The 16,830-nt window shown below is 38.7% G+C and overlaps 1 protein-coding gene across 1 annotated transcript in view; it reads left to right on the top strand.

The window, feature by feature from the left end:
- Positions 1-1,415: 1,415 nt before the first annotated feature.
- LOC114267611 (geraniol 8-hydroxylase) overlaps positions 1,416-16,830 on the top strand; it is a 29,437-nt gene continuing 14,022 nt past the window's right edge. Inside the window, 2 exon segments of the mRNA XM_028208674.2 lie at positions 1,416-1,913; positions 1,916-2,430. Of these exon segments, the coding sequence (XP_028064475.2) occupies positions 1,532-1,913; positions 1,916-2,430 (897 nt within the window). The 5' untranslated portion in view covers positions 1,416-1,531.

Here is a 16,830-nt window from a genome sequence, read left to right as displayed (position 1 = left end):
TTCATTGATGATATATATATATATATATTTTGAACAAATTTTTCATTGATGATATACACATTGAAATCTAAAGCATGAACCAAAATCTGTGTCGATCCCATTGTGCCAGACTAGAATGTCGAGGCAACCCAATCCCATTTATAAACACACATCTCACAAACTTTAAATCCATCTGCAGTATTAGGAGTGAGTATGGTCTGGTTCGGTTCGGTTTTGAAGTAAACCAAGACCAACCACCACTTATAGTTCCATAAAATTTAGAACCCAATCGAATCATAAAAATCTTAAAATTAAGCCAAACCTAATCATAAAAACATGATTCAATTCAGTTTGGAATCACAGTTTTCATGAAGTTTGTCATAATTTACAACATAATCACTGCGTGCTCAAAAATCAAGTAAATTTACAAACAAAATAGTTTAAATGATTATTTAGAACTAATTCAATTATTATTCAAGAGCACACTTGCAAACAATATATGAAATACTAATAAGATAATCGAGTGTCCACCTTAAATAACAAATTATATATGTATATATATATATATTTAAACGGTCCGGTTTGATTGTAAACTGAAAGTATAACTATAAAATTACGGATTGAACCGTGAAATACGGTTCACCTATTTTAAGAGTGAGGACCGAATCATAGATTGAAAAAAGCAAATCAAGTCATGTTGTTAGATATGGATTAAACCGATTTGTAGTTTTTCTGGTTTTTATGTTCAGCCCTATATAAGTATAAAATATATTTTCAAAATAATTTTAAAAATGACGAATTATATTAATAGTCATTATAGTTTGGGACTTATGTTATTTTGATCTTTGATTTTTCAATCATGACATATTTAACCCTGAATTTTGAATCTTGTCCCAAATAAAAATAATTGAAGATACCATTGCTTAATTTCAAGGACAAAATCATTAATTTGATAAAATATAAACTAATTTGACAAAAATAAATGTCAAAAAAATATTTTTAAATTTTTAAAAATTATTTCTACTCACCAAAGATAAAATTATGTAAAATTGATAAATTTTTTAAACATTTATTTATTTCACCAAATTAATTTTTATTATGTCTTTAGAAAAATTGTATTTCATTGGAGTAGTGACAAAAAAAATTAACATTTTTAATGATGGTGCAACTCTCATGTGTAGATGGTACAAATTTATTATTCCTGTGCTTAGCGCAACTCTTTATGTGTCAAAATTGTACAAACAAATATTTTTGCGCAATTATTTTATGGTTGTCCCATTTATTTGCAATATCCTATTTTCTTTCTTCAAAATTCCTTAAGACTATGTTTAATTCATGAATTTGAATAGGGATATGAAAATAAAAGAAAAAATATAGATAAATATAAATGAAATATAACTATATTTTACATATTTTTCACATATAATTTTTCTTTACTTTTTTAAATCTCTCTCCAAATCGGTAAATCAGACTTTACAAACTTTCCACAAAAGCAAGCAAATCTGATTGCTTCTTTTACGCATGAATTGTAGCACAATTGAGAGAAACATAGATGGACTTGTTGAGTCTTCTACTTTGTGTTCTGATCACCTGCACTTTGGTGCAGGCCCTAATATCACTTACAAAATCAAGCAAAAACAGTCCCGGCAAGCTTCCGCCGGGACCGACACCTCTGCCACTCATCGGAAACTTTCTCAAACTAGGTGACAAGCCTCACAAGTCCCTAGCCGAGCTTGCCAAAATCTATGGTCCAATCATGACCATAAAACTAGGCCAAGTAAACACAGTTGTCATTTCTTCACCAACCATGGCTAAACAAATCCTCCAAAAGCAAGACCTCGCTTTCTCCAACCGATCCATCCCGGACAACATCCAAGCCCAAAACCACGACCAGTTCTCCGTCGCTTGGATGCCTATTTCAACTCAATGGCGAAACTCCGCAAAATCTGCAATTCCCACGTTTTCGCCGCTCCAAAACTCGACGCAAACCAACACCTACGACATCAAGTGGTGCAAGGACTGATCGCCGAGGTTCGAGAAAGCTGCGAGCTAGGTGTGGCAGTGGATATTTGCAAAGCAGCATTTAGAACAACGTTTAATTTGCTGTCGAATACAATTTTTTCCACGGAATTGTTGGATGATCGGAACAAGGACACTGTAAGGGAGCTGAAGGAGGCAGTGTGGAGTTCCATGGAGCACATTGGCACGCCCAACTTGTCAGATTACTTCCCTGTGTTGAAGAAGATTGATCCACAAGGTATTAGGCGCCAAACCACTTCTGACTTTGGAAGGCTTATTGTAGTCTTTGATCGTTTGATTGATCAACGATTGGAGTTGAAAAAAACACAGGGTTGTCTCTCAAGCAATGATGTGTTGGATGCTCTTCTCAATATCAGTGGAGATGATCAGAGTGACTCTATCGATCGAACTCATATCCAGCATTTGTTGCTGGTTAGTACTCTTTCCAATTGTTGTCCCTTTGGCCAGGATTTGTTGGGTGAATTATAGGATTAAACACTAACACTATATGAGTCCGGGACTCGTATAATGTTAGTGTTTAGTTATAATTTTTGTTATCTTAATTAGATTTTAATGATATTGATTCTAACAAAATTAACATATTTTTTAATGGTACAACTAATAATACAAAATTAACATATAATTGAAATTCTATATTTTTATATTTTATTAAAAAATAAATGTTAAAAATAAGAAATTATTTATTCCACTAATCAAGTTGGATAATCAAGGGAATTTTTTTTAAGGTCTCTGATATTAAGATTTTATAAGATAAATGATATATAATATTTTCATATTAGTTAAGGTCTCTCAACATTTCTACAGACAAAATTTGACTCAGAGAAATTTCGCCCCGATTCAAAGAAATTTTGAAATTTCTCTAAGTCGGTGTCGAAATTTCTCTGAGTCAGGTAAAATTTCTCTAAGTTGAATTTTCTCTATAAAAATGTTGAGAGACCTTAGCTAATAAAAAAACTATCTTCCATCTCTCCTACTGCACAAAATTAGAGAGGGATATTTCACTAATTTTCCTGATAATCAATTATACACTAATTACATGAATTATTAATCTCCTCACTATTAATTTTGTTAATTAAACAAGTCATTTAAGTACTGTGCTTCTCGTTTGATTTTATATTTGTTAGGTTTGGTTTTGTAATTTGTTTATGTAAAATATTATGTATTTATATTTATTTTTGGTAAAAATAAAATAAAAACATGTTTAATAGACATATGTTTTTAAATTGTGTTTTGAAAACGAATAAAAAACATTGGCTAGTGAAAAGAGATTGTTGACGATTGGAGATGATGACTAGAGGTGCTAATTACTACATGGTGGGAGGTAGCTGGTGGTATTTTTTTTATTTTTTTTTTATCGGCAAAATGAATCTTTATTGATTAAGACATACAAAGTATGATAAATTATATCAATAAAGAGAAGCTCGTAGCTCCAGTTTGTGAGAAACCAACAACTAGAGAAAAAACAATAAAACCAATAGCATAAACAACCAATGTAACGCCCCTAAACTAATACAATAAACCTATCTATCATGCGGAAGAATATAACAGGAATACAATACTTTCATTCATCAGAGTTTACAGTTTAACAACCAGTTAAATACCATGTACGCTTACATCTTCCCAAGTCATTACTTGGTTGTACAAAGTGAGTCTCGCTCATTACATCTTAAGCCCTTGGCTTTACAAATAATAATCATACAAATAACAAAACATAATCAAGAAGCTCTTGCTTTCCAAAAGTTCCCCCACGCTATTGCCTTGGTGGAAGCATATCATCTGCACCTGAAAATGGTATTCCCATATAGGGTGAGCCACATCCCAGTAGAAATAATCAAACACAATATATGAGATTTAGCAAAGGTACAAGTACCATATGCATAAACAATGCCAGTACCAAAACATCCACAAACTTGCATGTTCATATCATGCTAAGTTGTCCACACCTTAATCCATTTTCATTCAATTCAATTCCAGTTTATCTATACTTCTCAATTTATGAGTCAAATTCATTATCTATACATAACCAAACTGAGACTACAACTCAATGGTTTTTTCCCAATCATACAAAACACACATAAACACTTCTATCTGGCATTTTACGGATATTTCGTCTGCGGGAATCGGCACCCGTGTATATTTTCTCAAATATGCCATTTTACGGATATTTCGTCCGCGGGAATCAGCACCCATATATATATATATATATATATATATGATTTCGGGTCTTTTACCCAAGACACTCCGGCCAACTTGTTTTCAGCGGAGTCCATCCACTTTCTCCTTCCAAATAAACATACATATACAATGTATTTATAAACATAGTCATATGCAATGGCAACCAACATTTAATTAGCATTAAATCGCCTAATCCTTATGCAATTTCTATAACAATCACAGCTATCTGTAGACCGCCCGAACTTCCTCTGTGAGCCCCCCCTTTCGGAGAGGGCGCGGATTTGGTTCCATAGCTACTACAGTTCGGACTCCTGTCACGGTTCTGAATCTAATCTCACAAAGTGCGATGTAAGACTGATAGATCACCAAAGAGTCTAATCCGGCAAATCATTTTGAAAAATCAGATTTTAAATCAAATTATGCCAAACTGGACTGCTTTGCCAGATTACAGAGTCGCAACCTAAATATTTTATTTTTGGGAAATTTAGGAAACCCTGACTCGTGCCAAATGCCACGTGTTTGTCATCACCAAAGTTGCCTTGGCTTGGGAACTTGGGTACGAGATGGGAAGGTCATGAAATGAGCACCCCCGCTCGCCCGGTCAAAGGATCGGCCTCTACTAACATGATATGTTGTTTCATAAACACATGTGTTCTTATTCCGATTATTAGCTGACATACTATGTGATGCGCACAGCATACAAGTATATACTCAATCACGAGAATTGGAACAAAACAATCTCAATGTTCATTTTCGAAAATGGTTTGAATCTGTCACCCTCAAGTGGGCTTAGAAATGCGGATTTGCCACCAAACAAGATGGGCTTAAAACATGATGATTTGCCACTCCAAGTGGGCTTAAAACTCACATTTTGATGAATTGTTCCAATTCAAGTAATGAAGCCTTCATCCACAGGCATTCATGCAGTTATAACAATTAAGCAAATAGCCTCATGGTAAGTATGCTATCATGGCAACACTCATACTCATGCAAGGATGCTAAAGGATAAACACTTACAGTGTACTCCAAGCCAAAACAAAAGCTAGTTAGAAATCATGCATGATTCTATCTATACAGGATGTCTAATGCAACACATGCAAAAATGCAACTAATAGGCCTGGCTATCTAAGATGGCATATGAATTCAACAATTTGATATATGTATTCAAATAGGTATTGAAATATAATGCAGTTTGAATGATGTGTCGAGCCCAGTGCATGCAAGACAAATGAATGGATGCAAACATGGGAGAATAAGGATGCTAATTGAAACATGTCCTAAGACTAGCCATCGAAAGCGGTTAAGTAAAAGGGAGAAAGAAGTGGGGTTGGAAGACATGCACACACACACACACTCTTATTACAACATTATGCCCTCACGAAGGAGGGTCCGAATGAATTAGCTAACTAGCTACGCTAATTAAACTAATTATTACAAACCAAATTGAATAATAAGAAATCTACTTACTAATTATTACATCACTTAACTAATTAACAAATTAGCTAATTGAATTACAAACGTAAATGCTAACTAGACATGAAAATGCATTAAACAATGCTGCTTCAACTCTGCTGGAAATTAGGGTATGCATGCCTCGGCTTCCGTCCCAAAAAGCTCTCCAAATACTCTTTAGAGGCTCTGTCTACAGGGTGTCCTTAAGAGCTTACTGCTGAAACTTACCAAACCAAAGCTGGGGAGTGCACCAGTGGCTTACCGGCCATGAGAAGCTTCTGCCGACCCCCCTGCCGACCAATGATGTGCAATGCCGGTCACGGATGAAAGGGTGCCGGCCACCAATGAGGGGGTGCCGACCACTAGTGTGCTATGACACCAAGTTACAACAGAGCACAAAATAGAAGAAATGGAGGGTCTTCCAAGAACATGTATGTACTATCCTCCTCCATATCACCTCAAAACATCAAGGGAGATGCATAATTGGATCCAAAACCATCAATCAAGTATCGCAATGCATGATGGCCAAAGATCCAATTTGTACAAACTCAATAAACGCAATGCAAACAAGACACTCAGACCATCTCCTTATCATGAGAGTCAAAGGCAATGGAGACCAAGGGAGATTGGCTCATTTCATCACTCCAAGTATGAAATGAACCAATCCATATTGTGTTCAACATGACGTTGGGTTGAACACGATGCAATGCAAAATACAACATGCTCATCTACCAATGCTAATGTGGCATGCACAAGACTCTATCATGGAAGTAATGCATGCGAAACATGTTATGGAGCCAAGAGCACTAAAGCAAGTGAAGGACATTACACAAGAGGCAAGAGGCATGCACTATCAATCTCGAATGGTCAAACCAGCCATGGACAAACTTACATTATGCCTAAACAGTGGCAAAATCATACTGGAAATGAAGCACCAAAAGCTACAACAACATGCCCATACATTGGCTCGCAAGCTAGGCATTAAACACGACTCTCAAACACAATCAAAGAGTGATATGCATGAGAATATGGCAATGCTATATGCTCTGAAATCAAGTGTTAAATGATGCCAAATCATTTAAACATCACAAATAAGGCGTGCCAGAGGGCTCAAAACTTAAGACTAGCTAAGGCACTTGCACCATAGCCAGATCAAGCAAGCCCTGATGGACCAAGATCATTCAAAACAGTCCTAAGGCAGGCCAAAACAATGATAGAAACATGATGAAGTGTAGCCAAAACAAGCTAGAATGGTAAGCCAAAACGCTAAGCATGCAAGGCCAAAGAGTAGGATTACACTACACATACCAAAACCAAGCCAGAGGCGACTCCACCAACAGAAATCAGAGTTATAACATGGTAAAATAAGACTAAAAATATGCTGAGATGATAGCCCAAAAGCTTAGGCACGCATGCATACAAGTTAGGCCATGATCAAGGCATAAAGCATAACTCTTCAAAAGCATTGAAAGAGTGAAGCATGAGAGAGTATGACCACACTTCATACACTGAAAGCATGTGAGAAAAGAGGCGAAAGCATGCAAACACTCAAGTAAAGCGTGCTAGAGACTTTGAAACTCAAAGCTAGTCAAAGGCCTTTACACTACAACCATGCACAACAAGCCCCATATGGCCAAGACCACTTAAAATAGAGCTTAAGCATGTTAAAATATGAGTAAGAGCTTTCTGGAGTGGAGCCAAAACATACTAGAATGATGGTCTAAAGCATGAAGCATTTTAGGCTAGCTAAGAGGATTGTACTACAAGTGTATGAAACATGCAAGAGGCAACCAAACCAAACCAAACCAAAACAAAGTTATGACATGGCAAATAATGGCTAAAAACATACTGAAATGGAGCCAATACATGCTAGAAAGACATGCTACTTTGAAAGGCTACAAGTAGGATTACACTACAAGTACAAGAAGCATGCAAGAGGTGCCCAAGACAGCCAAAAACAGAGTTATGACAGGTCTGGAAAGTCACAAAAATGAGCCCAAACACAGCCACTAAGAAGTAGAAACACATGCTCCTTTGATGGGCCATCAACACATGCAAATAAGAGAAGAGGAGGGGGGACCACCCCCACCCATTTGGGACCTCAAAACCACTTTTCTACCACTGAAATTCCTCTGAGTTTCAGTAGTGAGAGGGCCAAAAAGAGATGATCTCAAAGGCCTTAAAAGATGGCACAAAACAAGGCAAAACAAGCCACCAAAGGGGGTAAACCACCCCTAACTCAAACAAAGCCTTAAACAACCATTTTAAACACTTCAAAACATAACTTTTTTCAGTTGAAAGCTAAGCCTAAAATAGCATGCAAAGGTGGCTAAATAAGCAATGAAAATAAAGCTTTAAAGAGGCTATTACTCACCCTTAAAGCCCAATCTTCAAAACCAGCCACTTCTGAGGCAAAATTAGGTCAAAGTCACTCAAATAAGACTCCCAAGTATCTTACCTCAATGATGGTGGTGTTTGGCTAGGAGTCTCTTTGCAAAAGTATGAAGAAAGCTCACTTTTAAGCACTAAAATGGAAGAGAGAGAGAGAGGATTCTAGAGAGAGAGAGAGAGAGGAAAATTTGCTCTCCAAATTTCTGAACCCTAGAAAGGGAGAGAGAGCTCCCTTCTTATAGAATTCCAAGCTTCAAGCTTGTTGGACAAGCTAGAATCTTGGTGCAATCCCTCCATACACGTGTATGGAGGATGCAGTCTGTGCCCAATAGCTGGCACAACTGGCACCAAAAATATCTGCAGAAAGTGCAGAAAGGCCGCCGACCAGTTAAGGCAGTCGACTGACCACCAAACCTAGCTGACCGACCACCCAATGTGGTCGACAGGGACAACATTTGGTCGACAGGGGGGGAAATGTGGTCTATACAAAGAGATGAAGGTGGTGGTAGGCTGCCGACCACTTAAAGTGGTCGACCGACCACCCACCCTAGTTGACTGACCACCACAAGTGGTCTACAGGGGAGAAAAGTGGCTGACAGGGGAGAAAAGTGGTCTACACCTCTACTTCTCCCTCCAGGCAAAAGGGGGCACCAATGTTTGGCTTAAAACAAGCACAAAACCTAAGAGAGCTCAGAGACTCAGGGGCAAGGCGCGCAGCCGAAAACCTCGGGGACTCCAAACGAGGGCGAACATGCGCAATCATCGAACGCTCAATCGATGACATCCAAGTCTTTAGGACGGTCAAAAATGGGGTGTCTACACTATCCTCCACCGATAACCCAATACATTTATCTCTAAACAGATATTCAATCTCAGGATAAATAGTTTATTCATAACTTCCAAAAGTGTAAGATAATACATATCTAATTTCACCATTTATACCCACAACCTTCCAATTTCACATTTTCAATGCTAATCCCAATTATTTATACAAAATAATAATTTAATCAAAATTAGGGCAAAATCCCCCTTTCACGAAATATCAACCCAAACACCAAAATCAACTATTTTGGTACAACATGATCTTATATTCAAGCCTCATACTTGTTTACTTCATATTCATCAAAACCCCTCTTTTCATTTCACACCCAAATCCTAGATTTGTCCAAACCACAACCAAATCTCATTATCTATACACAATAGCAAATAACTAAGCTAAAAACTATATTAGAGTGTAGAAAATTCCTCTCAAGCTTAGAAGATAAGATGAGTAAAACAAGGTTAAAAATCCAAAGATGTCGAAACCAACTTCTACTTGGATCAAAACGAAGCTCTTGACAAGCGCTACACTTAATCTCAAATGAGCAAGGCAAGGAGATGCTTCCAAGAGAGTAGATCTAAAGATCTTTGAGCAAAAAGTGATATTGGAGAGGGAGAGAGTGACTCAAGGCTTGAAGAAGGAAAAAGAAAAGAAAAGTAAAGAAAAGGTTAAGTGAGAGACCTATTTATAGTGCTAGGTCATAATGAAATAAAGTCCTCAAGTCAACCCAAAAGATCAAGTCAAAATCCCCAAAAAGTAAGGCCAAAAACCGGACTGAAATCTGGAAAAAAGTCTATAGGGGTCGACCTTTGTAACACAGGGGTCGACCTAATGAAGAAACTTATGTTTGACAGTATGCAAGAAGGTCGACCCTGTTTTCCAGCAACTAACACACAGACATAAAAGGGTCGACCCTCCCCAGACTGGTGTCTACCCTATTTTCCAGTAATACTTCCAGAAACTTCACCAACAGGTAAGGGTTGACCCTTAGGAAGGCTGGTGTCGACCCTAGAATAGAATTTCTAAGTCTCCAAGGAACTTTTGACAAGAACAAATGCGAACAACCAAACCCAACAAGTTTAAATCGGATTATACTCCTCCAAAACTAACCCATAACAACACCAAAGATTTTCAAAATAAAAATAAAGTATTCAAATACACTTCTCAAAAGCTTTGAAGGACACAAATGTTACAACCTCCCGACCTTAGGAAATTTTGTCCTCGAAATTACAAACCAGGCTCTAAAACATAATTGAACTATTCACAACCATGTTATTCCCACAAGTTCAACACCATGACCCATTCTCCGGTCATCTGCTCACACCGACTCAATTCACAAGTCCCAAATTAAAATGAAAATTTCAATTTCCCAAAACGTTTACAATGTTTAACCAAAGTCCAAAATTTCAAAAATCGTACATAGCGTATACAATGCTTCCAAAAATGATACAACATCATCAATATTCCATATTCTCAAAACATAAGCAATGTTTATATTGAATCCATGTTCTTCCCAAACAACCATAACATATACAATGTGTAGACTTTTCGTTAATACAATAAATTCTTAATTCATGCTCATGCATCAACAAACAAATCCGGATATTTCTCTCAGACTTCTAATTCACGTTTCCAAGTCGCTTCCTCGACTCTGTGATGTTTCCACAATACTTTTACCAAGGGAATTGTCTTGCCTCGCAAAACTTGATCCCGTCTATCTAAGACTTCCACCGGTCTCTCCGTATACGAGGTATCCTCATCTACTTCTAAATCGGTCCAATCCAACACGTGCGATGGATCCGGCTCATATTTCCGAAGCATACAAATATGAAACACGTCATGAACCCCGAAAATTTGTGGCAGTAACACCAAACGGTAAGCAATCTCCCCAATCCGCTTAAGGATCTCAAAAGGGCCAATAAACCGAGGGGACAACTTCCCACTCTTCCCAAACCTCGTCAAACTCCGTCTAGGTGATATCTTCAAAAAGACATGATCTCCTACCTCAAAAGACAAAGGTCTCCTCCTACGGTCGGCATAACTTTTCTGGCGACTCTGAGCTGTAGCTAGCCTCTTATGAATAAGTGTCACTTTCTCCGTTGTTTCTCGAACCAACTCTGGACCTAACAAAGGTGCATCACCCACCTCGGCCCAACACTCAGGGGATCTACACGGTTGACTATACAAAGCCTCAAACGGTGCCATGCCAATACCCGATTGGAAACTATTGTTATAGGTAAATTCCACTAAGGGAAAATGCCTCTCCCATGAACCCTTAAAGTCAAGGACATAGCCTCGAAGCATATCCTCAAAAATCTGAATAGTACGCTCGGACTGCCCGTCAGTCTGAGGATGATACGTAGTACTAAAAGTCAATCTAGTGCCCAAGGCACTCTGTAAACTCTACCACAACTGAGCAGTGAAACGCGGATCTCTATCCGAAACAATCGCACAGGGATCCCGTGCAACCTCACTATGTCCCTAATGTACAAGTCGGCCAGATAATCTACCGAGTCACTTACGCACATAGAAATAAAATGCGCCGACTTAGTCAATCGGTCAACGATCACCCAAATGGCATCACTACCCCGTTGAGTCCTCAAAAGGCCTACAACGAAGTCCATCGTAACATACTTCCACTTCCTCTCAGCTATAGGTAAGTGTTGCAACAAACCCACTGGCTTCTGATGCTCGGTCTTCACTTGTTGACAAGTAAGGCACTTTGATACAAACACAGCCACATCCTTTTTCATACCTCTCCACCAAAACTGGTGACTAAGATCATGATACATCTTTGTGCCTCCCGGATGCACCGTAAGGCGCGAATAATGGAACTCTCGGAGTACTTCCTCTCGGCAAGACTCCAGTACAAAACAAACGGTCACGGTATCTCACACTTTAGTCGGGACACACAGTCAAACCTCTTTTGACTTTCCCATTGGAAATCTTCTCTAGAAAGGATTCTGCCTCAAGGTCACCCCTCTGCGCTTCCAACACTCGGTTCACAAGTGTAGGTTGTGCAACTACTGAAAACAAAGTTGAGAATTCAACAGACTCGCCCAGTTACAAGTCAAACTCATTAAGAGCACCCAACATTTCCCATTCTCGGATGGCGATAGAAGCTACACTGCTAACTGGCTTTCTACTCAAAGCATCGGCTACAACATTGGCCTTCCTGAGATGATAATGCAACTCAAAATCATAATCCTCTATGAATTCCATCTACCTCCTCTATCTCAAATTTAAGTCTTTTTGTGTAAACAGATATTTCAGACTCTTGTGATCAGAGAACACTTCAAATTTCTCACCATACAGATAATGCCTCCAAATATTCAAGGCAAATATCACTGCTGCTAACTCTAGGTCATGGGTGAGATAATTTCTCTCATGTGTTTTCAACGGCCGTGAGCTATAGGCTACCATTTTACCCTCTTGCATCAATACACAACCTAAACCTTCCCGTGAAGCATCACAATAAACCGAATAACTCAAATCCCTCTTCGGTATAATCAACACTGGAGCAGTGGTGAGTCTAATCTTGAGCTCTTGAAACGACCTTTCATAAGTCTCACTCCACACAAACTTGATTTCCTTTCTAGTCAACTTAGTCAAAGGTAAAGCTAGTCTAGAGAAATCCTTAACAAACCGACGGTAATACCCGACCAACCCCAAGAAACTACGAATCTCGAAAGCATTCTTAGGTTGTGCCCAATCTTGCACTGCTTCTACCTTGGATAAATCTACAGTCACCCTTTCCCTTAACACTACATACCCTAGGAATTTAACCTCTTTCAACCAAAAGTCACATTTCCCAAACTTAGCATACAACTTATGGGCTCTAAGTAACTCAAGTACTACTCGTAAATGTTTCTCATGTTCCTCCTCAGAAGGTGAATAAATCAAAATGTCGTCCACAAAGACACCCACAAAACGATCTAAGAATTCACGGAAGATCCGATTCATTAAATCCATAAACACAGCTGGAGCATTAGTTAGCCCACAAGGCATCACAAGAAACTCATAATGGCCATACCGCGTACGGAATGCCGTCTCCGGGATATCCTCCTCCCATACCCTCTACTGATGATAACCCTATCTCAAGTTTATCTTAGAGAAACAACAAGACCCTTTCAACTGATCAAATAGATCATCTATACGAGACATTGGGTACTTATTCTTAACAGTAACCCGGTTCAACTTTTTGTATTCAATACAAAGCTATAATGCTCCATCTTTCTTTTTAGCAAAGAGAGGCGGCACTCCCCAAGGTGAAGTACTAGGGCGAATAAAACCTTTATCTAATAATTCCTAGAGTTGAATCTTTAACTCACGCAATTCAGCAGGTGCAAATCTATATGGAGCCATAAAAATTGGTACTGTGCCAGGCACTAAATCAATAGAGAACTCGATCTCTCGGTGAGACGATAAACTGACAAGATTCTCGGGAAAAACATCCAAGTATTCACAAACTACACTCAGCAATTCAACTCGAATTTCATCACACTCACTACTCAAAAAGCTAGTAAGGAGACTACTAAGTTCACTCCACCCACGCGGATCATATACCGTGATAAGACTCTATCCACCCGGTCCCCCAAGAAATAAAAGCAATCATCGCTCAAGGTACATATAGTAACCTTCTGACGATAGCAATCTATAACAATCCAGTATGACGATAACCAATCCATACCCAATATGACATCAAAACTAAGTGAAAATCCTAAGTGATTCGTGATTAGATCAAGATTAAAATATTTCAATTCCCAATCTTTCAAAACACACAATCTAAATCATCAAGCACTTACAAAAGTTATTTAGATTGTTGTTTTTGAAATAAACAATAAATCAACACAAACGATTTTTATGTAGAAAAACCACAATTGAAAAACCTCCAATTGTAATAAAAAACCATGGGCGAAACGCCACTAATCAATCCACTACTGAAGAAAGAAAGATTACAAAGCGAACAAACAAATTACCCAACTAATCCAATTTGTCTTCAAACCTTCTGTAACTCTTTCACCAAGCCTTCGTCTCGAAACTGATTATTCTGAAGTTGAATCCACAACTTCACTTGTCGAATCAACGACTACGTACAGAATCAAACTCCTTTGAAACTCCACGTTTGAATCTTCGAAATCCACCAAAGAAGAACACTCTTGAATCTGAAGTAACAAACTCCTTGATGTATGTATCTTAGATCATAAGTTTAGAACTCACTCAATTCATCAAGGAAAACTCAATAATACTTTCAGAAGAAAACCTCAAGACAAAACCCTAAGGCTCTTAAACAAGATCTTGAAAAAGTCACCCTAGTATAGAACTAACACACGAATATATAGTAACTGAGATCGCGCAGTCCGCTTGAGCGTGGGAATGCCCGCTCGAGCGGAGACTCTATATTGCGTGTTTCATACAGGTTTCACGCTCGAGCGGAAGATCCCACGCTCGAGCATGCAATCACAACACCCAGTAGTTTTGCAGACGTAATAGATGCTGTGAGAGTGCAAACCCCGCTTGAGCGTCACTTTCCTCGCTCGAGCGGGAAGACAAAAACTGGCAAACTGGAAAATTACAATTTGATTACAACCTTAGTTCTTTCCATGGAATTTGACAACAAAGGGTCCTAACAATCTCCCCCTTTGTCAAATCCCGGACAAAACCATTCTAAAACAATTTTCCTATCACAATCACCAAAAAAAAACAAACAAAACAAACACCAAAATCCATGCACATCTGAGATCAAAACCTTTGAACAATCCACCTGAAAAAAAACAACCGCACAAACCAACCTAAATTTGTGGAACTATTTTAAATAACAAAATATAAAATAACTGACAAACATAAACATACTATCCATCCATCAAAAAAATACCATATACCCATCGATCCAACTTCAAGTATATAAGCGAACTATACCAAATATCTATCCAACTGTACCAAGTAAGTATATAAGCAAAAATAAAATTGTACCAAGAATATGTAACCACTCCCCCTTTTTGTCCGGGAGAGAGCAAAAACCAAGAGAACCAGCAACCAAAAGCGTGACTGGACAGTAATGATCAGGGAGCAGGTGGTTGTGACTACATCCAAAGAAGAGACAGGATCTGATCCAATTGAGAAGAAGACTAGGCCATGGACTCCTCAATGCGCTGTAAAGAAGCCTCCAATGCACTGAACCGAGCATCAGCAGTGGTCTCGAGATCCGTGAGCCGTGCCTCAAAGATATCCATCCGCCCCTCGAGTCAGTCAAACCGTGAAGTAACAGACTGCTCAAAAGACTAAAGCTGGCCACGAATCGTACGAACCGGAGAGGGCCGCTCCCCCACACCAATAGCACCACCGGCATCAGCTGCATCGAACTCAACATCTTATGGGAAGAAGCTCATATTGTTTGATTAAGGAGCCGGAGGTCCAAGGACGAGAGGTACCATACAAAGCATTGACAACCTCATTAAAATCACAGGTTAGACGAACAGAAAATGGGTAGAATATGGAGAAGACTTGACTAATCCCTAACAACTCTTGAATAAGATCTGTGGTAACAGTAATTGGCTTGGACCTGACACAAGTCTTGAAGGATAGACCAATATCATCAAGACTGTCCATGTTACAATAAAATGCACGGACCCAGCTGAGGTTTTGAGGACCTGAGAAAGAAAGGACATTATCTCCACCCAAGGGATCAAAAAGAGGACGGATAGGAATCAACTCAAAGGTATTAGGTTGAACATTGCGTTTGAGATGAATGGTTCGGGAAGAGTAAGACTCTCGAAACAACTTGGCTTGCTCAGCCGAGGGGAATCGGTCAGAGTTAAAGGTAGGGCGAGGGGTAGTAGACTTCTTTCTCTTGAAGGTGGACATACTAAACCAAGAAAAAAAACAAAAGACAACACAGACAACCCCCAACCCAGGACCAAAATAAACCACAAGAGTAGAAACAAATCATTAGTAGCACTCGCTAATATGTCAACAAGAGTCAAGCACAGAAGGCTATGAAGCAATATAGTCCATTCAGAGTAAGCCCCAAAAACACAATGCAATAGATATGAAACATGATGAGTAAAGCAGCCACATCCCCAAAAAAAAAAAAAAAAACAGAACAAAAAAAATCCTCAAGAAAACAAGACATATGTGACAGTAATAGGCCGTAATCCATCAGAATATGCCAAAAGCTTAATAAAACACGTCAAGATGCAACAACTTACTTAGACCCAACATACTATGAACATGAGGGAGGGATGAGACAGTAGATAAAAAAAACACTTACAAAAATAAGCAAATGCAACTACGAAAATAAGGATGAAAATAGAGAGGAAACATAAGATGGTTACACCTGAGGTGTGAGAGAAGAACAAAACTCAACAATGCACAGACCAAGGAAGACAAGGTAGCGAATCGCCAAGAAACCCTAGGAGAGAAGGAAATGTGGGCAAAATGAACTGAAGAGACGAGGGACGAAGAATTTAAACAAAACCAGTCCGCTTGAGCGTAGGGTTCAACGCTCGAGCGTGAGCCAAAGCACGCGAGAATACGCTCGAGCGTGAAAACGGACGCTTGAGCGCCAAATCAACCCTCACAGAACTGTAAAGCAGGGTACAAAATGCTGCAAGACCCAAAACCACGCTTGAGCGTGGGATTTACCACTCGAGCGGGGACAAGACTTCAATATTATTATTATTATTATTATTATTTTGAAACAAAAAAACAACTAAGATGTCCTGTAACCAGCGGGGAGTCCAATTGGAAGACTGTAACACTGGGATAAGATTGTCCATCAATCAAGAATCCTGTAAACTTGTACAAAAAAATGAAACACAAGATCATGAACAATACAGATAGAATTTAATCAATGATCATAAGCAACATGAGAATGCATTACTCAAAAACACACATGAGAACTCACGAAAATAGTGTGCGTGTGTGCAATCCTTGAGAGTCACAAAAGTAGAGTTAATCCTCGTAGTGATCGG

This window comes from Camellia sinensis, chromosome 13, assembly GCF_055761805.1.
Source record: "Camellia sinensis isolate YWXY chromosome 13, ASM5576180v1, whole genome shotgun sequence".
Classification (NCBI taxonomy): Eukaryota; Viridiplantae; Streptophyta; class Magnoliopsida; order Ericales; family Theaceae; genus Camellia; species Camellia sinensis.
The sequence above is the reverse complement of the archived record's forward strand: the minus strand, read 5'-3'. Positions and strand labels throughout refer to the sequence as shown.